The following is a 21,944-nucleotide window of genomic DNA, read 5'->3' on the forward strand; positions in this document are numbered from 1 at the left end:
GCCAGAGGCCGATTGAACCTTGTCAGCGGAGAGCACCGTGAAACGCTACCTTCGAATATGGCTTCTACAGCAGGTGGATCCAAGTTACGTGACGACAATACACGATAAAACAATAACAGAAGTACTGTGGCGCCGAATGGCTGCAAAGCGTGCCGAGTGCTGAACCCTAGGGTAAGGCTGCAGCTGTTTTACCGAACGAGCTGCATACATACGCTGTTGTGTAAGAGACATTGGGTGAGAAAATAAAAAGGTATTGGCAGCGGTGGGGTTCGAACCCACGCCTCCGAAGAGACTGGTGCCTAAAACCAGCGCCTTAGACCACTCGGCCACGCTACCTTTGAATATGGCTTCTACAGCATGTGGATCCAAGTTACGTGACGACAATACACGATAAAACAATAACAGAAGTACTGTGGCGCCGAATGGCTGCAAAGCGTGCCGAGTGCTGAACCCTAGGGTATGGCTGCAGCTGTTTTACCGAACGAGCTGCATACATACGCTGTTGTGTAAGAGACATTGGGTGAGAAAATAAAAAGGTATTGGCAGCGGTGGGGTTCGAACCCACGCCTCCGAAGAGACTGGTGCCTAAAACCAGCGCCTTAGACCACTCGGCCACGCTACCTTTGAATACGGCTTCTACAGCATGTGGATCCAAGTTACGTGACGACAATACACGATAAAACAATAACAGAAGTACTGTGGCGCCGAATGGCTGCAAAGCGTGCCGAGTGCTGAACCCTAGGGTATGGCTGCAGCTGTTTTACCGAACGAGCTGCATACATACGCTGTTGTGTAAGAGACATTGGGTGAGAAAATAAAAAGGTATTGGCAGCGGTGGGGTTCGAACCCACGCCTCCGAAGAGACTGGTGCCTAAAACCAGCGCCTTAGACCACTCGGCCACGCTACCTTTGAATACGGCTTCTACAGCAGGTGGATCCAAGTTACGTGACGACAATACACGATAAAACAATAAGAGAAGTACTGTGGCGCCGAACGGCTGCAAAGCGTGCCGAGTGCTGAACCCTAGGGTATGGCTGCAGCTGTTTGACCGAACGAGCGGCATACGTACGCTGTCGTGTAAGAGACATTGGGTGAGAAAATAAAAAGGTATTTGCAGCGGTGGGGTTCGAACCCACGCCTCCGAAGAGACTGGTGCCTAAAACCAGCGCCTTAGACCACTCTTTTTTTTTTTTTTTTTTTTTTTTTTTTTTTTTTTTTTAAAGCCTTTTTATTGAGACAAGCACGATACATTGTTAAAAGCACCCCGGCTGCTTCAGCCGGTCAAAAGTTAAAATGACTTGATTTGAACTAAATCGTCAAGCACACACATCCACGCTGGTGGGTCTCTCTGCACTCGGTATACATCACGTATATAACATACACTTTCCACAAAGTTTTCCTTTGTAGTTCGGACGTTTACATCTGCATTGCGTACCGCCATTCGAGTTTTCCATAAACTATGGAGGCCGAGGAGCATAATCATGTCGTAAGGGACACCTCTGTCATCTGTGTCTGTTGGTAAGTAGCGGATTCCAATCGGTGTTAAAGGTAGTTCCTTTTTTAGTGTACGTTGCAGGACATCCCAATAGAAGATCGCGTCCCAACATTCAATGAACACATGTTCAACGGTTTCAGGCTTTTTGCACAGCAAGCAGTTCGTTGTCCATGGTACAAAAATGCCTTTGTCAGATAGCCATGTCTTAACCGGCAAGGTTCCCGTGTGCAGTTTGAAAAAGAATGTTTTTGTACTTGCTTTAACTGGCATCCTTTTAATTCTTTTAAGAACATCTTGTCCTAGGCCTCCAGAGTTTATTATACGATACAGAGGCACTGGCATGATTAGATCTATAAGATCTTTGTACAGTCTTTTCCTATTTACAGTGCTGAGATACTCTTGTGAAAACCGAACCTTGAGAAATTGCACAGAGTCAACAACTTCTTTCAAATAACCTCTAGCGCCACAAGTTGACAATCTCACAGTGGACACTATAAAATCAGGAAGAGCTCTGCTCAGACGCACCTGCATCATTGAGCGCAGGAAGGGGTCTTTCTGATCCCTCATAAACATAAAACGAGACACAACCTGGCGAACAAACAAATGTGCGAGACCCAGACCACCATCTTGAACTGTTCGAAACAAATTGGTTCTTCTGACCCTCTCCCAACTTGAATTCCAGATAAACACAGCAAATACCCTATGCATTTTTTGCACATTTACACGCGACATAGCCAGAAACTGCAAAACATACCACACTTTGGCAATTAAAAAAATGTTGCATACTGTTGCTCTCGCAAACATCGACAAGTCTCGTCCTTGCCATGCCCTTGCTTTCTCGCTCACTTTTGACGTCGCCTCGTTCCAGTAATCTGCGCTCTTGTTATAGTGCTCAAGAGGCACACCCAAGTAGTTCAACGGCATGTTTGTCCACTGCAGATTCGCGAACAACGGTGGTGTAATTCCCCAGCTTCCGTGCCAAAAGCCCACACTCTTTTCCCAATTGATCTCAGCCCCAGTTTGCTGGCAAAACCGCTTGGCGACGTCAACACTTTCTTGTACACTCTCGCGGTCACTGCAGAATACAGCAATGTCGTCCGCATACGCAAGAATTTTAACATTAGATGACTGAAACCTGAAGCCATTTATTCGGTCGTTGTTAATAAGACTTAAACAGAAGGGCTCAAGGTAAAGTGCAAAAAGCAGTGGTGAAAGTGGGCATCCCTGCCGTACGGAGGACCGCAGAGGGATGGGTTCACACAGGTTCTTATTGACAATTATTTGAACTGTACAGCTGCTGTAAACCATTTTAAGCCCGTCTTGTATTATGCTGCCCACATTTACATGTTCCAAAACTGAGTGCAAGACATCGTGCGCCACGCGATCAAACGCCTTCGACAGGTCTAGCTGTACCATTGCAACTCGGCCACCGAACACATCACAGCACTCAAGGATACTTCGAGCGATGTGCACATTTGTGCAGATGGTACGCCCTTTCACTCCGCACGTTTGGTGCGGTCCAACTAGGTCCGTGATGACACTCTGTAAACGTTTGCCAAGAATCTTCATATAGATCTTGTAGTCGACATTTGTGAGGGTTATCGGGCGATAAGCCCCCACAGATAGCATTTTTTCTCGGTCGCATGTTTTGGGGATAAGCACAATGTGGGCAGTAGAGAAGGAAGGTGGCATTTGTTTAACATTGTATGCTTCTGCAATCATATCGTATAGCAGCGGGCTGACTACTTCTCTGAATGTTTTATAGAAAGCAGCGCCTAACCCATCAGGTCCTGGTGTTTTCCCAAGTGGCAGGTCCTCAATAGCCTTCTGAACTTCCTCTAAGCTAATAGGCTGTTCTAAGTGCGCACGTTTCTCTTCGTCTAATCGAGGCATGAGGTGCAAAAATTCGTCCCACAGACTGCCCTTTGCGTTTCTGTCATTCCCTATCAGTCCTTTGTAATGCTCAACAAACACTCGCTCGATTTCTTCGCGGTCGGTCGTTATTCTGTTGCGGTAGCGGATCTGTTGAATTTCATTTTGTGCTGCATATCTTCTTTCATCACACAATGCACGCTTATTCGGCACTTCACCAGCCCACAACTTTTCGGCGCGCGCCCTTATCACAGCCGCTCGGTACTTATCTGCCTCCAGAGCTTCTAGCTGGCTTTTGACTTCTCGGATTTCTTTTATGTACAAACCGGGCACTGCTGTTTCCATACTTGTCAAAAAGTCTAATTTGCACTCCAATTCTTTGATTCGTTTCTTTTCGCTTTGATGAAGGATAGTTCCTCGTTCTATCGCTTTCATCTTGACTGTGTTCTTAAAATTTTCCCACTTATCTGCGCAGCTTGCTGATTTGACGCAAGGCATTTTGATTAAGTCTATAATTTGTTTAACAAAAGTTTCATCCTCCAGCAGTTTAACATTAAATTTCCAAAGTTTCCAGTTGAAACGAGTCCTACTATGTTTCTTCCCAAAGCTTACAATAACAAGGCTGTGATCGCTGAAAGAAACATGTTTCACTTCATGGCTGGAACACATTGTCACAAATCCTATGCTTGCGTATACTCTGTCTAGTCTTGCATTGCTACCGCGTTGGAAGTGCGTAAAACATGGCTGCGAGCCTTGAAGCAACACCCAGCCCAGATCTTCCATGTCGTGTTCTTGAATTATTGCATCGAGATACTGCGCACTCTGATCACGCACAGGGGTGATCGGCACTCGATCCTCTGGCATGCAGACACAGTTAAAATCACCCATCAAAACGACGCTTCTCTCGCAGTTCAAAAACACTTTGACCTTTTCAAAAAAACTAACACGTTCCTTGTAATTGTTAGGGGCATACACACAAATCACTCTCCATGAGCATCCAGGAAGGGTGAAATCGACAACCAGTAACCGACCCTCTTCGGATGTGACAACGGTTTCATTCCCAATTCCAAGATTATTTCTCAAAAATAACGCGCAACCTCCGGACTTTCCAACCGCGTGACATACGCAGACATTGTATCGGGACCGAAAAATTTCAACCATGCGATCTGTGTGCTCCTCGCTCTCAATCTTAGTTTCTTGCACTGCGATTATATCCAATTCATTTTCTAAAAAGAGGCGGTTGACCTGACACTGGCGCTTCCTCGCCGCCAGTCCACGCACGTTCAGTGTGGCTACGCGTAGTGGCAGTTCAATCTTTCGTTCATTCTTAAAGGCACCCACTGCTCGCGCAGTGCTCACCTCAGGGTACCGTGGCGCTGAAGGGGATTCCGCGTGCTGGAGCTCCACAAAGTGCACCGCCTCGCAACGATCACACGCACTTTCACAGTCCATGGCCAAAGTTTGACGGTCAAGCTCACAGTTCCCTTCCATGGTATATCGTCTCCACCATGGCACGCTGATCCGGAAACCGACGGCAGCACATTACAGCTGTAGAAGCGCTATTCAGGCGCCTCTACCGCAGGTCGTATGTCTGGTGGAATATTTGGTCTTGGCCTGTAGGGAGACCGTCGCGTCATTACCGCCTTGGTGGGCGGCTCCTCCGCGGGTGCTCCATCAGTTTGTCGGTCATCTTTCACAGTTTCGAGGTAAGCGCGTTTTGTGGCCGTGACAGCAGCTTCCTCCAATGAGACCTCATTATGGGGGTGTTCGACGTGCGGTTCGTCAAGTGTTCTAGCAGGGGCTCTGAGAGTAGGCGGCTGCTTTTCTTGGCTCGTCTTTTCCTCCGAGACGCGTTGCGGTACTGGAGGTGCCTCGGCCGGACTTGTGCCGCTAGGCCCAACACTTGAAGGCTGCGTGCTCTTCTCGACGGTTGCTGTTTTGCCTCCAGCTGCCCTTGATGCTTCCTCAGCCTCCACCTCGTCCATAACGTGTTCAGTCACATCGGCGTTCCTTCCTGGTCCGGTCTTGCTTGCGTACGTAGGTACACACTCGCTTTCGTCGTGACCAAACCGGCGACAGCGCGAGCACCGAGGTACCCGACAGTCGCGGCGAATGTGGCCTTTCCCTTGGCAGCGGAGGCAGAGCGGAGGCCTCCCAGCTACAACCAAAAGTGCAGGTTCACCGGCTATTCGCAGTTGATGAGGTATGTCTTCAACTGTCAAGTTGGATTTCAGCTTCAGGCTTAGTACACGGGTCGTTGACCCTTTTTCTGTGACGCCGTGCACACGCCAGCGCTCCTTCGAACACTCGGTAACCTCGCCGTACGGAAGGAAGGCCGCACGCACTTCTTCATCAGTCACGTTGTGAAGGACCCAGTGCACTTTAATGCGAACCTCTTGCTTGTTGGGGTCAATCACAAGACACCGGTGCTCCTTCACAGTCATGCTCCCGGCAGCAAGCACTTTCTTAACGGCTTCCGTGTTCTTAAACGTGACTGCCCACACATGATTCATTTGGAATGCTCCCAAGGCCACAACCTCGGGAAGCAATTCCAAACGGGCAAGGGCATCCCTGTAGTCCTCGACCCTATACGGCCGCGCTCGAACGTCGCCGTGCAAAAATACGGTATTAAAAACAATACGACCTGTTGGGAGGTGGGGCAGCATAACTTCGTAGCCTGTATCGTTATCTTCAGCAGCAAACCTGTTTCCGCGGCTCGGCTGAGCCGCTAACACCGCTCCGACGGAGCTCATGATAACACGTCCGTTCACAGTGGTGGCCGGAAGTGGAATCCCGCGCCTTAGACCACTCGGCCACGCTACCTTTGAATACGGCTTCTACAGCAGGTGGATCCAAGTTACGTGACGACAATACACGATAAAACAATAAGAGAAGTACTGTGGCGCCGAACGGCTGCAAAGCGTGCCGAGTGCTGAACCCTAGGGTATGGCTGCAGCTGTTTTACCGAACGAGCTGCATACATACGCTGTTGTGTAAGAGACATTGGGTGAGAAAATAAAAAGGTATTGGCAGCGGTGGGGTTCGAACCCACGCCTCCGAAGAGACTGGTGCCTAAAACCAGCGCCTTAGACCACTCGGCCACGCTACCTTTGAATACGGCTTCTACAGCATGTGGATCCAAGTTACGTGACGACAATACACGATAAAACAATAAGAGAAGTACTGTGGCGCCGAACGGCTGCAAAGCGTGCCGAGTGCTGAACCCTAGGGTATGGCTGCAGCTGTTTGACCGAACGAGCGGCATACGTACGCTGTCGTGTAAGAGACATTGGGTGAGAAAATAAAAAGGTATTGGCAGCGGTGGGGTTCGAACCCACGCCTCCGAAGAGACTGGTGCCTAAAACCAGCGCCTTAGACCACTCGGCCACGCTACCTTTGAATACGGCTTCTACAGCATGTGGATCCAAGTTACGTGACGACAATACACGATAAAACAATAAGAGAAGTACTGTGGCGCCGAACGGCTGCAAAGCGTGCCGAGTGCTGAACCCTAGGGTATGGCTGCAGCTGTTTGACCGAACGAGCGGCATACGTACGCTGTCGTGTAAGAGACATTGGGTGAGAAAATAAAAAGGTATTTGCAGCGGTGGGGTTCGAACCCACGCCTCCGAAGAGACTGGTGCCTAAAACCAGCGCCTTAGACCACTCGGCCACGCTACCTTTGAATACGGCTTCTACAGCAGGTGGATCCAAGTTACGTGACGACAATACACGATAAAACAATAAGAGAAGTACTGTGGCGCCGAACGGCTGCAAAGCGTGCCGAGTGCTGAACCCTAGGGTATGGCTGCAGCTGTTTGACCGAACGAGCGGCATACGTACGCTGTCGTGTAAGAGACATTGGGTGAGAAAATAAAAAGGTATTGGCAGCGGTGGGGTTCGAACCCACGCCTCCGAAGAGACTGGTGCCTAAAACCAGCGCCTTAGACCACTCGGCCACGCTACCTTTGAATACGGCTTCTACAGCATGTGGATCCAAGTTACGTGACGACAATACACGATAAAACAATAAGAGAAGTACTGTGGCGCCGAACGGCTGCAAAGCGTGCCGAGTGCTGAACCCTAGGGTATGGCTGCAGCTGTTTGACCGAACGAGCGGCATACGTACGCTGTCGTGTAAGAGACATTGGGTGAGAAAATAAAAAGGTATTTGCAGCGGTGGGGTTCGAACCCACGCCTCCGAAGAGACTGGTGCCTAAAACCAGCGCCTTAGACCACTCGGCCACGCTACCTTTTTTTTTTTTTTTTTTTTTCTTTATTGCCGTGAAACACAAAACAAAAATACACATGATAAAAAACGTCAACTACACTTGAGCTAACGCGTAAGTGGCTAAAATCTTTTCAAGTTCACTAACTCATCAAAGAGACAATGCCATTGTGGTGGATCCTGCTGCCTCATGAAAGTTTCACGTATATAAACAGCACTTTCAATAAAGTTTTCACGCGAAGATCGTGTATTTATATCTGCGTGACGCACCTGCATTCGTGTTTTCCACAAACTATGGAGACCAAGAAGCATAATTAAATCATAAGGTGCATCATCGTTCTGCACTGGTAGGAATCTGATTCCGTACGGAGTTAGGGGAAGTTCCTTTTTAATTGTCCTTTGGAGGACGTCCCACAGAAAAACAGCATCCCAACACTGTAAGAAGACGTGTTCAATTGTCTCCGGTTTTTTGCACAACAGGCAATTTGTTGTCCATGGGACGAAGATACCTTTTTCATTCAGCCAGGTTTTAACAGGGAGCGTATTAGAGTGAAGTTTGAAAAGGAACGTTTTAGCAGATGGCCTCACGGGCATCTTCTTGACTCTTTTCAAAACATCCTGCCCTGGGCCTCCACAGTGTAATGCCCTGTAAAAAGGCACCGGCAGCATCACGTCAATGAGATCTTTATACAGTTTTTTTCTGGGAACATTGAAAAGGTAATCAAAAGAAAACCGCACTTCCAGCAACTTGCACGAAAAAACAACTTCGCGCAGGTAGCCAGTCACAGTACCAGGCATGCTTTCACATGACACAATCCATTCAGGGAGCAGCCTCTGCAATCGCACTTGCATCACAGTTCTTAGAAAGGTATCTTTTTGATCACGCAGGAATATAAATCGCGAAACCACTTGTCGCAAGAACAAATGGGCAAGGCCAAGCCCGCCCCTTTTAACAGAAATAAACAAATTCGTCCGGGCGGTTTTTTCCCATGTGGATGCCCAAATAAAAACAGCAAAAACGCGGTGCATTTTCTGAATTGAGGTTCGTGAGACACACAACACATTCATGAGGTACCACAGCCTTGAAATAAGAAAAACATTGCAAATGGAAGCGCGCGAAAACATTGAGAGTTGCCTTCCTTGCCACGCATCCGCTTTTTCTTTCGCTCTGGATGTTTCTTCCATCCAGTGCATGTTGGCATCTCGATAACAATCTAAAGGCACGCCTAGATATCGCGTTGGGAGAGCAGACCATCGCAGCTTACAGAAGAAATCAGGTGTCACGTCCCAATCACCGTGCCAAAACCCAGAGCTTTTCTCCCAATTGATCTTACATCCGGTTTGATCACAAAATGTTTGGACGACACCCGTAACTTCACAGATGCTCTTTCTAGTTGCACAAAACACTGCTATGTCATCAGCATATGCCAGCATTTTCACGTGTGCTGATTGCAGCTTGAACCCTAAAATGCGATCGCTATCAATGATAGCCAAGCAAAGTGGCTCTAAATACAGTGCAAAAAGCAGGGGTGAGAGCGGGCAGCCCTGCCTTACCGATGAACGTACTGCGATGCTGTCAGTCAGTTCACCATTCACTATAATACGGGTCGTGCAGTTCGCGTAAGCCATTTTAACACCCTCCACTATGACTTTTCCAAGGTTTGAATGCTCCAAAATGGAAAAAAGAATTTCGTGAGAAACACGGTCAAAGGCTTTCGCCAAATCTAACTGCATCATGGCTATCTGACCACCGAGTGCATCAACACATTCTAGTACGGTTCTTGCGACATGTATATTCGTGGCAATGGATCGACCCTTGATGCCGCACGTTTGATGAGACCCAACCAGTCTTTTTATTACGCTTTGCAGTCTTTTTGCTAAAACCTTCATATACACCTTGTAGTCAACATTGGTGAGGCTAATCGGTCGATATGACCCCACCAACAGTCGTTTCTCCGGATCATCTGTCTTGGGTATTAGCACAATGTGCGATGTAGCGAAAGACAATGGAACAATATTACGTTCATAAGCTTCAGTGATTACATCGAGCATAAACTGAGCCGCATACTGCTGAAAAGTTTTAAAGAAGGCAGCGCTTAGACCATCCGGCCCAGGGGCCTTCCCAGGTGTCAGGTCATCTATTGCAGATAGTATCTCCTGCAACGTTACCGGTGTTTCTAGGCGCGCTTTACTTTCGTCATCCAGTGCAGGCATCAGTCTTAGAAAATCTGTTCGAAAGCCGCCTACAGTCTCAAGCTTAGCGCTAAGCAGTTCTTCGAAGTGCTCTGTTACCGCACGCTGAATATCTTTAGAATCTTCAGTGATATGGCCGGCATATCTTATACTCCTTATTTCTTTCTGGCAGGCGTATCTTTTCTCGTCTGCTAGCGCTCGTTTTGTCGGTACTTCTCCAGCCCAAAGTTTTTCAGCCCTTGCACGTGTAACAGCCGCTGTGTATCTTTCACTGTCGATTGTTTCCAACTCACTTTTTATCTCTCGTATTTTACTGGCGAAATGCCCTGGCACTGAACTTTCCATGCTCAAAAGAAACTGGAGTTGTTCATTCAGTTCTTTTTCTTTTTCTTTCTCTTTATGCCGCACCTTACTGCTCTTTTCTATGGATTTCAATTTGACCCACTCTTTGAAGCTGTCCCATTCCGCTGCAAAACTTACTGGTCGCATAGTCAGACGACTTTCAAACTCGGTCTTAACTTCCGTAAGGAACTCTTCATCGGCGAGAAGTTTGGCATTCAGTTTCCATAGGTGCCAGTTAAAGCGCGATTTCTTTCCTGCCCTACCGAACACTGCACTCACGAGACAATGATCGCTGAAAGACACAGGTTTGACCTCATATGCAGTACATAGAGAAACAAGATCAACCGAGGCATACACCCTGTCCAATCGAGCATGGCTATCTCGCTGAAAGTGCGTGAACTCTGGTTGGTTTCCAGTGGAGAACACACTACCAACATCCTCAAGGCCGTATTCATGCACAAGTGCATTCAACTGCTCGGAGCTTCTGTCTCTTCGAGGTTTACACTTCGCCGCTCGGTCCACAGTTGAGCACACACAGTTGTAGTCACCAAGTACAAGCAAGATTTTGTCGACCTTCAACCACGATTCAATAGACTCAAAAAACACTTCACGTTCGCGTTCTGAATTGGGAGCGTACAAACACAACACACGCCAGCATAAATTACAGTAGGTAAAATCAGTAACCAAAAGCCGACCACTTGGACAGGCAAAAACGGACTCTACGCGTACTCCCAGCGTGTTACGTATAAATAAAAGACATCCACCCGATACACCAACAGAATGGCATACACACACATAAAAGTTTGTTTGAAAAGAAGCCACCATACGGTCAGTGCTTTCTTCGCTCTCAATCTTTGACTCTTGCACAGCTGCTACATCTATATCATTATCTAAAAGGAGGCGATTGAGCTGGCATTGTCGCCTTCTCGCTCCCAGCCCTCTGACATTCAAAGTAGCTACGTGTAACGGCGAATTAAGCTCGCGAGTCATGTATTAGCGAGAGACGCCCATACCCTCATGGTGCCTACCTTCATGATTGCGTGGCCTCCGCTTCTGAAGAACAGTGGCATATGTGTGCATGTATTGTCCTCCCAGCGGAACGTCGGGCTGAATACAAACGAAGTCCAAGCACCGTCTGTCATTTTTGCTCACACACGCCCCGCTTGGTTGCAGAATGTTCCTGACGCTGGTCGGTAGGCAGCCGACCCACAAATCGTTCAGGACACCACAAAACCTACGGAGGCGGTTTCCCCGCCTGCCGCGTGTCGGCCGAGAAGTTCGGCTTCGGTCTTAACGTTGCTCTTCGGATGCCCGAAGTTTTCGGCGGCGGCTCACCACCAACACCACCTGGCAGCTGAGTCCCCTCGACGCTTTCCTCGTGTGGACGTTTCGCGGCAATAAAGGCTGCTGTCTCCGGCCCAACCTCCATGGCATCAGTAAAGGAAGGCTCAGTGCTGAGATGCTCCTCAGCGTCAGAAAAATTGATTACATCTTCTGATGCTTCCTTTGACTCGCCTTCATGGTCCTGTGACGGATCTTGCAAGGCTTGCCGAGTTTCACTCTCTTCACTGGGCACCGTCACCTTATGCTTTGTTAAAACAGTCAGGGAAGGCGCGTCCTGTTTTGTTGACTGACCTCTAATGTCAGCAGCCTCCTCCGCATCCACCTCGTCCATTATTAACTCCGACGAGTCTTCGCTGGTCCCAGGTCCGGCAATGCTAGCGTAGGTACGAGCACACTGGCTCTCTTCATGCCCGAACCGTCGACAGGTTCCGCAGCGAGGAACCCGGCACTCTTTGCGGATGTGACCCGTACTCCGGCAGCGTAGGCACAGCGGGGGTCTGCCTGGCACAATAACGAGCGCCAGCTCACCGCTAACATTCAGCTGATGCGGCAGGTCGTCGAGCTTCATGCCAGCTTTCAGCTTCAGCGTGACGTGTCTAGTAGTTGAGCCCTTTTCTAACATACCTTTAACTCGCCAGCGCTCCCGTGTAACTTCGGATACCTTTCCGTACGGCGCAAAGGCAGCACGGACATCCTCGTCTGGGACGTTGTGTAGCAGCCAGTGAAGTTTCAGCCGCACATCCTGGTTCGCCGGGTCAATTACCAAGCAGCGACCGTTTTTCACACACAACTCGCCTACACTAACAAGCTTGGTCACCGCTTCAGAATCCTTGAGAGTGACAGCCCAGACATGGCTCATCCGATACGCCCCCATCGCAACAACATCGGGGATCAGCGAATGCTGTGCCAAAGCGTCGCGGAAATCTTCCACCCGGTACGGGCGGGCCCTGATATCGGCATGCAAAAAAACCGTATTCAAAACAAACCGACCTGTTGGCAGTGCAGGCAAAACAACTTGATAAGTACTATCCTGATCAGCAGTCCTGTTACCGCGGCCTGACATGGCCGCTGAAGCCGCTCCTGAGGAGCCCTGCATCCTGCGTCCGTTCACTGGCGTGGCCGGAAGCAGAAACTCGACCACGCTACCTTTGAATACGGCTTCTACAGCATGTGGATCCAAGTTACGTGACGACAATACACGATAAAACAATAACAGAAGTACTGTGGCGCTGAATGGCTGCAAAGCGTGCCGAGTGCTGAACCCTAGGGTATGGCTGCAGCTGTTTTACCGAACGAGCTGCATACATACGCTGTTGTGTAAGAGACATTGGGTGAGAAAATAAAAAGGTATTGGCAGCGGTGGGGTTCGAACCCACGCCTCCGAAGAGACTGGTGCCTAAAACCAGCGCCTTAGACCACTCGGCCACGCTACCTTTGAATACGGCTTCTACAGCAGGTGGATCCAAGTTACGTGACGACAATACACGATAAAACAATAAGAGAAGTACTGTGGCGCCGAACGGCTGCAAAGCGTGCCGAGTGCTGAACCCTAGGGTATGGCTGCAGCTGTTTGACCGAACGAGCAGCATACGTACGCTGTCGTGTAAGAGACATTGGGTGAGAAAATAAAAAGGTATTGGTAGCGGTGGGGTCGAACCCACGCCTCCGAAGAGACTGGTGCCTAAAACCAGCGCCTTAGACCACTCGGCCACGCTACCTTTGAATACGGCTTCTACAGCAGGTGGATCCAAGTTACGTGACGACAATACACGATAAAACAATAAGAGAAGTACTGTGGCGCCGAACGGCTGCAAAGCGTGCCGAGTGCTGAACCCTAGGGTATGGCTGCAGCTGTTTGACCGAACGAGCGGCATACGTACGCTGTCGTGTAAGAGACATTGGGTGAGAAAATAAAAAGGTATTGGTAGCGGTGGGGTCGAACCCACGCCTCCGAAGAGACTGGTGCCTAAAACCAGCGCCGTAGACCACTCGGCCACGCTACTTTTTTTTTTTTTTTTTACCTGTTTATTGAGACAAATGAAATACATTGTAATAAAAAAAAAAAGAACTTCAGCCTACTTTGGCTGAAGTGATACATTAAACTTTCCTGAACTGGATCAGTTCATCCAATACATTCAGCCATGAAGGTGGCTCAACCTGCGCCCGATAGACTTCACGTACATAGCACAGACTTTCAACAAAGTTTTCTCTCACCGACAGCATATTGACGTCTGCATTCCTGACTGCCATTCGTGTCTTCCATAAACTATGGAGGCCGAGCAGCATTATCATGTCGTAGGGAATACCTGTGTGATCATTGTCTGTTGATAGATAGCGTATTCCTATAGGTGTTATGGGCAAATCCTTCTGTATGGTACGTTGGAGAATATCCCAATAAAATACCGGGTCCCAGCATTCAATGAACACGTGCTCGATGTTCTCAGGCTTTTTACATAATAAACAGTTTGTGGTCCAGGGTACAAATATTTGTCAGCTAGCCAGGTCTTAACGGGAAGTGTACTAGTGAGCAGTTTGAAAAAGAACGACTTCGTACTTGCTTTGATCGGCATCTTTTTAACTCTTTGTAAAACATCTTGCCCTCGGCCTCCATTGTTTATCATTCGGTACAAGGGGACTGGCATCATGACATCTATTAAGTCACTATACAATTTTTTCTTGTTCACCAGACTTAGATATTCTATCGAGAATCGAATCTTGAGTATATAGGTAGAGTCAACAATCTCCTTTAATTATCCCTTCAACCCGCATATTGGCCACCCTGCCGTAGACACAATAAGATCTGGAAGGGCATTTGCTAGGCGCACTTGCATCATTGAACGTAAGAAGGGCTCACTTTGATCCCTGAAAAACATAAAACGGGAGACGAGTTGTCGAACAAACAAATGTGTGTGTTGTGTTGGGTTTTATGGCGCATAAGCAACTAAGGCTATCATGCGCCAAGAGCAAGGTTAATGCTAAATCTATAGTTTATTTAAAAAGTTTCCTTCTTCTAGGAAACTGAGAACAGATGCTAGGTTTACAAGTGCTCTTTCTCCTAAAAGCAAGGTGGGATGAAATGGGATGGTATGATTGTAAAATATAGTAAAATGTTTTGTCCGTAGTGCCTCAAGTTTTGAGCATGTAATTAGAATGTGGTTTACAGTGAGTATCTCGTCACATTCTTCATAGGTCGGTTTGTTATGTTTCATTAGCAGAAAGTTATGTGTAAGATGTGTATGTCCAATACGAAGACAACATACTATCACTTCCATAAAACGTTGTTGATGTGTGCTCGATTTCCATTCTCCTAGTACAGGCTTTATGAGACGCAACTTATTATTTTCTCGGTTGTTCCATCTGGACTGCCATTTATTCATCTGTTTATGTTTTATTAATTTCAAGCAATCACTATGTGGTATGCTTACTATCTGAATCAATTTGTTGTGGGCAAGTGCAGCACATTTGTCTGCTCTTTCATTGCCGTCAATGCTTACGTGACTAGGGACCCAACAGAACACTATGTTATGTCCTTGTGTCGTGATCATTTTTACATTATGTATTATGTCACCGATTAGAGGCATGGCAGCCTTTCTGTGATTTAAAGCCATCAGTACACTGAACGAATCGGTGTAGATGACACTGTTCCCAATGCCTTCATTCACTATTTTTTCTACAGCTGTCAGGATAGCATAGGATTCAGCTGTAAAGATTGATGCGCACTGAGGAAGCCTAATTATTTGTTCCCAGTTATCTTCAACTACGGCACAGCCAACATAAGTAGAAGTTTTTGATCCATCTGTATAAAACTCTGTATAATTACTGTACTTTTCTGTTATTGTGCGAAATTCTTGTATTATATGCTCTTTCGGAGTTTGGCTTTTGTTGAAGTGTGTTAGAGTGAGATCACAGACATTTGGAAGTTTGTACCATGGGGGTAGGGGGCTGTTTTTTGGTGCAGTGTCGGCAAGGTGTCCAGAATTTCTAGCTCACTGCAAATGTCTTCGAAACGCATTATCAGTGGCCTCGTTGCTTGTGGTTTATTTGTGAAAATTACTCGTGAGCGGCATGTTGAGACTATTGGATAGCAGAGGTGTTTTTTCTGTGACCTTATTCTAAGGACATAAGCACATGTGAGTGAAGCCCTTCTATCTTTCAGCGGAGGCTCATTCGTCTCTGCATACAGACTATCAACAGGGGATGTTCTGTAAGCGCCACAAGAAAGGCGTAAACCTAGGTTACGTACCGGGTCCAATTTCCTTAGATATGATAGTCTAGCTGACCCGTAGACTATGGACCCGTAGTCCAAGCTAGACCGCACAACAGATCGATATATATGTAGAAGACACGCCCTATCAGACCCCCAGCGTTTCCGAGAGAGAACCTTCAGTATGTTTAGAGATTTTATGGCTTTCCTCTTTAGGATGTTTATGTGAGGCAGGAATGTTAGTTTTCTGCCGAACGTTACACCCAAAAATTTATGTTCGCTCTTTACTGGCAACTCAATCCCATTTAGGTGTAGCTTGGGATTGATCTGTATACCTCGTTTCAGCGAGAACATTATTGCCACTGTTTTCTGTGGGGAAAATTTAACCCATTTTTAAAAGCCCATGAGTCTAGTTTATTTAGTGTTAATTGTACTTGTCTTTCACAAATTGATATGTTTGAGGATGTGCAGGCTATTTGAAGGTCGTCGACATACAGCGAGAACATAATGGATTTTGGGATTACCTTGCTAATAGAATTCATTTTTACAATAAACAAAGTTGTACTTAAAATGCACCCCTGAGGTAACCCATTCTCTTGAATAAAGTTCCTCGAGAAGGTGGTACCGAGACGTACTTGAAATGAACGACCTGATAGAAAGTCCTTCAGAACATTTAGCATCCGGCCTCGGATGCCCAAATCTGCTATATCGCGTAGGATCCCGAACCTCCAAGTCGTGTCGTATGCCTTTTCCATGTCAAAGAAAACGGCCAGGCAATTTTGTTTATGCATGAACGCTTCCCTGACAGTATTTTCAAGACGCACTAAGTGGTCGATCGTTGCGCACCCCTTTTTAAAACCACACTGATGAACATTAAGAAGTTTATGAGATTCTAAGATGAAAGTTAGTCTGATGTTTAAAACATTTTCAAAACATTTTGCTAAACAGCTGGTCAGAGCTATGGGTCTGTAACTGCCCGCTGAGGTCGGCGGCTTTCCTGGTTTCAGAAACGGAACAATAACGGCTTGTTTCCAAGCCTCTGGGAGTTTACCCAGAGTCCAAATTTTGTTAAAGAATTTCACAAGTGCCTCTACAGAGGATTCGGATAAATGAGCCAGCATTTCGTAATGAATTTCGTCAGGGCCAGGCGCAGTCTGTTTTCCAGCAGCAAGGACGTTCTTTACTTCTTGGAGTGTAATAAAACTATTATATGATTCATTTCTGCCACCACTTGTTGGGAGTTTTTGTTTCTCAGCTATGTTTTTGTATTTTAAGAATGTTTCTGTGTAGTGTGACGAACTTGAAACGTGTGTGAAATGTTCGCCTAGTATATTGGCCTGTTCTTCTATGCTAGTCTGAACACCAGGGGCTGTGAGGATGGGAATTGTAAACGGGGAAAAGTTTCCACTGAGTTTACGAACTTGTTCCCACATTTTCTTAGACGTCATTGAGCTATTTATTGACGTCACATACTTCTGCCAGGATTCTTTTTCAGAGTTGCGACGGAGGTATCGAGCTTTAGCTTTGGCCTTTTTAAAAGCTGTAAGATTTTCGTGTGTAGGGTACCTTCGGAAAACACCCCATGCTTTATTTTGTCGCTTTTTGGCCTCCTTACATTCCCGAGACCACCACGTCTTGTGTTTTTGTCGCACCACACCTAAGGACTGTGGAATGGCGAGGTGAGCGGCAGTGATAATGCAAGTTGTGAACAACTCATTTAGTCTGTCGACATTAAGGGCATCTGAGAAAACTGCTTCTAGATTCGCCTTTACTTTAAAAAGCTCCCAATCTGCTAAGTGAAGTTTCCACCGTTTCGGTTTGGTCGGCATGACTGATGGTGAGGATGATAAGCTTATTATTGCTGGCAGGTGGTCGCTACTATACGGGTTGTTCAGAACATCCCATTTAAAATCATTAAAAAGGGAAGGTGAACTAAAAGCCAAATCTAAAAAACTCATTTTTCCTGACCTTGGTGAACAGTACGTGGGCTTACAGGAGTTCAATAAGCAAATGTCTGAATTAAGAATAAAATCCTCGATAAGCTGTCCACGTGTATTCCTTTTTTCACTTCCCCACAAAGGAGAGTGTGCATTAAAATCTCCTACTACTAGGTAGGGCTCTGGTAGTTGGCAAAAAAAGGTTTTCTAGATCATGGAGTGTTATTTTAAGATTTGGTTCAAGATAGACAGAACACACAGTAAGAGTTTTAAAGGCAATTATTGTGGCTGCTACAGCTTCTAAGGGAGTGTTTAATTTCAGTTCTTGAGCTGGAACTCCACTTTGCAATATGATGGCCGCACCACCCGAAAGTCTGCTTGCTTTCTCTCGATCTCGGCGGAAGACTTGATATTTTTTCAGTATATTCGAGTGCATGCAACCTAAATTTGTTTCCTGTACGCACAGTGCAACTGGCGAGACTGTATCTAGAATGTCTTTTATGTCAATAATATTCTTTATAAGTCCTCTACAGTTCCACTGTACCAGGAATGCCATCTTATTTTGTTGAAAGCTTGGAAATTAAGTTAGGTTTTTTTCAGGGCCCGTGATTCGGGCCTTGTCTGTTTTGGTTCGTTCCAAGGAGCTCCGCCGTCTCTGTGACGAAGACGGCAAAGAGCTGTCCTGGCCTATGTCCATTACCTCGTCTGAGGTGCTGGACGAACGTGCCAGAGGCACGTGTTCCTTCTTTTTAGACCTTGCCTCGTGGGCGGAGGTCTTGTGGCCCACCGACCCTGAAGGACGCGTAGCCTGTTTTGGGGGTGGTGGAGGAGCGGGAGCTGCTTCCACCGGGGCAGGGGATGGCACTACCTCAGCCTCGTTTGAGGTCAGGTAGGTGCCGAAGGCCGTTGTGGTGCCCCGACCTGTCGCACCACATCGGCGAGATTTGGTTTCGATGTGAACTGAAATGTGTTCTTGGTTTTGTTGTACTGGGTACGTGCCTCTTTGTATGTGATGTTCTTTGTTGTTTTTAGTGTTATGATATGCTTTTCTTCTTTCCATTTGTGGCAGAATCGAGAGTATGCGGGGTGATCCCCCTCACAGTTTGCACAGCGTGGGTCTGCGGTGCAGTTATCAGAGTTGTGGTCGTTCGCAGCACATTTCGCACAAGTTCTGCGGCCACGGCAACTTTGCGAACCATGGCCGTATTTCTGGCAGTTGAAGCATCTTCTCGGATTTGGGATGTACGGTCGGACGTTTATTTTGATGTATCCGACTTCAATTGACTCTGGGAGGGTGCAGCTATTGAAAGTCAGAACCAGATATTTTGTAGGGATCTACTTGTTATCCTTTCGGATTTTTATTCTGTGAACCGCTATGACGATTTGGTCTGCTAGTCCTTCTGCCATTTCATCTTCAGTGAGAGCAATGAAGTCTATCTCAGATATTACTCCTTTTACAATGTTCAAGGATCGGTGGGGAGTGATGACGACGGGGATGTCCCCAAGCGACACAATGTTTTTCAGGTTGGAGGACTGGCACTTGGTTTGTACTTCTAGCAAGAGGTCACCATTTGCAAGTTTTGATACTTTGTATCCAGGGCCCAGGTCTTTAGTGAGACACTTTGACACTATGAAAGGGGAGATTTTTCGAGCGGGTTTTTCTAGCTCCTCGCTATGTATGACATGGAACTTTGGAAAAGTCTCTTTTGTTTTCACAAAGAAATGGCTTGTAGCATCGGTCCGCCCTCGTTTGTTTGGAGGGTGATCATTTGTTTGGGAGAAAGAATCCATGAAAGAGTTTGTGTTTTCGGTAGTTGTGCCTGCCACCCACCATGGAGCCCAACGAGGGGACGGGACAGGAACTTGCAAGAAGCCCTGCCCACGCCAGCAGTACACCGCTACTATAACCAAATATGGGCAACTCAGGGTAGCTACTCTACACAAGGTTAACCCTCGCCGCCAAGAAAAACAGGAAAAACAAGAAATGAGGAGGAGACAGGACAGTGCTGAGAAAAGAGATAGGAAAGTGAAAGATGAAGTGGAGGACAGGAAAAGGCGACTGCCGATTTCCCCCGGGTGGGTCAGCCCTGGGGTACCGTCTATGGGAAGCGTGGGCCAAAGTGGTGTGTTGCCTCCGCCGAGGGGCCATAAAGGTCCAAACACTCGGCATCGGCTCAACCACCAGGATCACCTTTTCCCCAGACACGGCGATGCCCCGCACGGCTAAGCATGGGTGCTGGGGTCCGTGGTGTCGCACAGTACACGCAAACACCTGCTTTAACAGGTGCCCCCTGCGGGGCGAACAAACAAATGTGAGAGACCGACACCACCATCTCGAACTGATCGAAATAAATTGGTTCGTTTTGTCCTTTCCCAGTTGGACGCCCAAAAGAATACAGCAAACACTCTGTGCATTTTTTGCACATATACGCGTGACATAGAAAGAAACTGCAAAACATACCACAATTTGGAGATAAGAAAAATATTGCATACGGATGCCCACGCAAACATGGATAATTCTCTACCTTGAAATGCCCCTGCCTTCTCCTTCACTTCGGGCATCACGTCATTCCAGTAATCGGCGCTCCTCTTATATTGCAGTGGCACTCCCAAGTACTTCGATGGAACGGTTGTACACTGGAGGTTCGCAAAAGACCTCGGCGCAATTTCCTAATTTCCGTGCCAGAAGCCGACACTTTTGTCCCAGTTAACCCCAGCGCCTGTCTGTTCACAAAATTTTTTGGCAACGAAAACTGCTTCTTGAACACTTTTTCGGTCGCTACAAAACACCGCAATATCATCCGCATAGGCAAGAACTTTCACCTGGGACGACTCAATACGAAAACCGTTAATTAGTTCGGAGTTGACCAGTTTAAGACAAAATGGCTCCAGGTACAGAGCGAAAAGTAAAGGAGAGGGTGGGCAACCTTGTCTTACTGAAGACCGCACGGGGACAGTTTCGCTTAAACTTTTGTTAACAATGATTCGAAAGGTGCAATTGTCATAAACCATTTTTAGACCATCAAAAATAACACATCCTACATTTGCATGTTCGAGCACGCTGTACAGAACTTCATGCGATACCCGATCGAATGCCTTTGCCAGGTACAATTCGATCATTGCTACTCGACCAGCAAAGTCATCACAACATTCCAGAATACTACGCGCAACATGAACATTTGTGCATATACTGCGCCCTTTTACTCCGCACGTTTGGTGCGGTCCAACGAGTTGCATGATCACACTTTGCAGGCGCTTGGCCAGAACCTTCATGAATATCTTGTAGTCGGTATTGGCCAGCGTAATCGGGCGATAAGACCCTTCAGACTGCAGTTTCCTTTGGTCATCCGTTTTGGGGATTAGCACTACGTGCCCAGTACGAAAAGACAACGGCATTTGTTTTTCTTTGTACGCTTCCGTGATCACCGCATGTAAAGCTGGGCTAATTTCATCTCGAAAAGTCTTATAAAAAGCGGCCTCGAGGCCGTCGGGCCCTGGCGTCTTCCCAAGGACTAGCTCGTCAATTGCGCTTTCAACTTCACCAATGCTGATAGGTTGTTATAGGCGAGCAACAGTGTGCTCATCTAATCTGGGCACTAGCGATAAAAATTCATCATGCAGTTCGCACCTCGTTCTTTTGTTCCCTATCAGTTCTGTATAGTATTCCACAAAGGCCTGCTCAATTTCCTTCTTGTCGCTGGTAATCTCATTGTGGTACCGAATCTGCCGGATTTCTTTCTGCGTTGCATACCGCCTTTCATCGCACAACGCACGTTTGTTCGGTGCTTCACCTGCCCACAACTTTTCGGCCCGCGCTCTTATCACTGCCGCTCTGTACTTGTCTGTCTCCAGAGCTTCTAGCTGGTTCTTTAATTCTCGGATTTTGTTTATGTACATGTCAGGCGCTGCTGTTTCCATACACACTATGAAATCCAAATTGCGCTTCAATTCTTTCTCCATTTTTCGACATCTTTGATGAACTATTGTTCCTCGTTCTATTGCGATCACCTTGACGTCGTTCTTAAATGTCTCCCACTTTGCTGCGTAGCTCCATGAGCTAGTCGAGGACATTTTAGCTATCTCTTCTTTAATTCGCTCAATGAATTCTTCATCCTCTAGAAGTTTTACGTTAAGCTTCCAGAGGTCCCAACTAAACCGTGACTTTTTGGGCTTGTTACCAAACGTAACCATCACAAGACTATGATCGCTGAACGAGAGGTGCTTTAGATCGTATTTTTCACATGGTGTGACAAGTTGCAAGCTGGCGTACACTCTGTCTAGTCTCGCATTACTGCCGCGTTGGAAATGCGTAAAACCGGGATGTGAGC

At 47.1% G+C, this 21,944-nt stretch overlaps 2 protein-coding genes and 10 non-coding genes across 12 annotated transcripts; all 12 read right to left on the bottom strand.

The window, feature by feature from the left end:
* Positions 1 to 254: 254 nt before the first annotated feature.
* On the bottom strand, positions 255 to 336 carry TRNAL-UAG (transfer RNA leucine (anticodon UAG)). Its single transcript has one exon. It is a non-coding gene; the product is annotated as a tRNA-Leu (tRNA).
* Positions 337 to 540: 204 nt separating this feature from the next.
* TRNAL-UAG (transfer RNA leucine (anticodon UAG)) lies at positions 541 to 622 on the bottom strand. Its single transcript has one exon. It is a non-coding gene; the product is annotated as a tRNA-Leu (tRNA).
* A 204-nt stretch (positions 623 to 826) lies between these two features.
* TRNAL-UAG (transfer RNA leucine (anticodon UAG)) lies at positions 827 to 908 on the bottom strand. Its single transcript has one exon. It is a non-coding gene; the product is annotated as a tRNA-Leu (tRNA).
* A 4,019-nt stretch (positions 909 to 4,927) lies between these two features.
* On the bottom strand, positions 4,928 to 6,143 carry LOC146204112 (uncharacterized). Its single transcript, XM_084589101.1, has one exon. It carries the CDS (start codon positions 6,119 to 6,121, stop codon positions 4,928 to 4,930), a length of 1,194 nt encoding a protein of 397 aa, XP_084445227.1. The 5' UTR covers positions 6,122 to 6,143.
* A 252-nt stretch (positions 6,144 to 6,395) lies between these two features.
* TRNAL-UAG (transfer RNA leucine (anticodon UAG)) lies at positions 6,396 to 6,477 on the bottom strand. The gene has a single exon. It is a non-coding gene; the product is annotated as a tRNA-Leu (tRNA).
* A 204-nt stretch (positions 6,478 to 6,681) lies between these two features.
* On the bottom strand, positions 6,682 to 6,763 carry TRNAL-UAG (transfer RNA leucine (anticodon UAG)). Its single transcript has one exon. It is a non-coding gene; the product is annotated as a tRNA-Leu (tRNA).
* Positions 6,764 to 6,961: 198 nt separating this feature from the next.
* On the bottom strand, positions 6,962 to 7,049 carry TRNAL-UAG (transfer RNA leucine (anticodon UAG)). Its single transcript has one exon. It is a non-coding gene; the product is annotated as a tRNA-Leu (tRNA).
* Positions 7,050 to 7,253: 204 nt separating this feature from the next.
* TRNAL-UAG (transfer RNA leucine (anticodon UAG)) lies at positions 7,254 to 7,335 on the bottom strand. Its single transcript has one exon. It is a non-coding gene; the product is annotated as a tRNA-Leu (tRNA).
* A 116-nt stretch (positions 7,336 to 7,451) lies between these two features.
* On the bottom strand, positions 7,452 to 12,585 carry LOC146204117 (uncharacterized). Its single transcript, XM_084604291.1, has 2 exons — positions 11,467 to 12,585; positions 7,452 to 7,498 (listed from the first exon to the last, which is right to left on the bottom strand). Exons 1-2 carry the CDS (start codon positions 12,569 to 12,571, stop codon positions 7,452 to 7,454), a joined length of 1,152 nt encoding a protein of 383 aa, XP_084460417.1. The 5' UTR covers positions 12,572 to 12,585.
* On the bottom strand, positions 7,534 to 7,621 carry TRNAL-UAG (transfer RNA leucine (anticodon UAG)). The gene has a single exon. It is a non-coding gene; the product is annotated as a tRNA-Leu (tRNA).
* Positions 12,586 to 12,826: 241 nt separating the features above from the next.
* Positions 12,827 to 12,908, bottom strand: TRNAL-UAG (transfer RNA leucine (anticodon UAG)). Its single transcript has one exon. It is a non-coding gene; the product is annotated as a tRNA-Leu (tRNA).
* A 204-nt stretch (positions 12,909 to 13,112) lies between these two features.
* Positions 13,113 to 13,193, bottom strand: TRNAL-UAG (transfer RNA leucine (anticodon UAG)). Its single transcript has one exon. It is a non-coding gene; the product is annotated as a tRNA-Leu (tRNA).
* Between the last annotated feature and the right edge of the window lie 8,751 nt (positions 13,194 to 21,944).

Source organism: Amblyomma maculatum, chromosome 1 (assembly GCF_055883805.1).
Source record: "Amblyomma maculatum isolate TAMU_Amacu chromosome 1, ASM5588380v1, whole genome shotgun sequence".
Taxonomy (NCBI): domain Eukaryota; kingdom Metazoa; phylum Arthropoda; class Arachnida; order Ixodida; family Ixodidae; genus Amblyomma; species Amblyomma maculatum.

What these genes read in the sequence shown, in the direction of transcription:
- LOC146204112 (XM_084589101.1), bottom strand. Translation starts at nt 6,121, where the DNA reads ATGAGCTCCGTCGGAGCGGTGTTAGCGGCTCAGCCGAGCCGCGGAAAC.
- LOC146204117 (XM_084604291.1), bottom strand. Translation starts at nt 12,571, where the DNA reads ATGCAGGGCTCCTCAGGAGCGGCTTCAGCGGCCATGTCAGGCCGCGGT. An exon ending in GCTGCCAGGTGGTGTTGGTG is followed by an intron (nt 7,499 to 11,466) that starts GTGAGCCGCCGC and finishes CTTACACGACAG; the next exon opens with CGTACGTATGCCGCTCGTTC.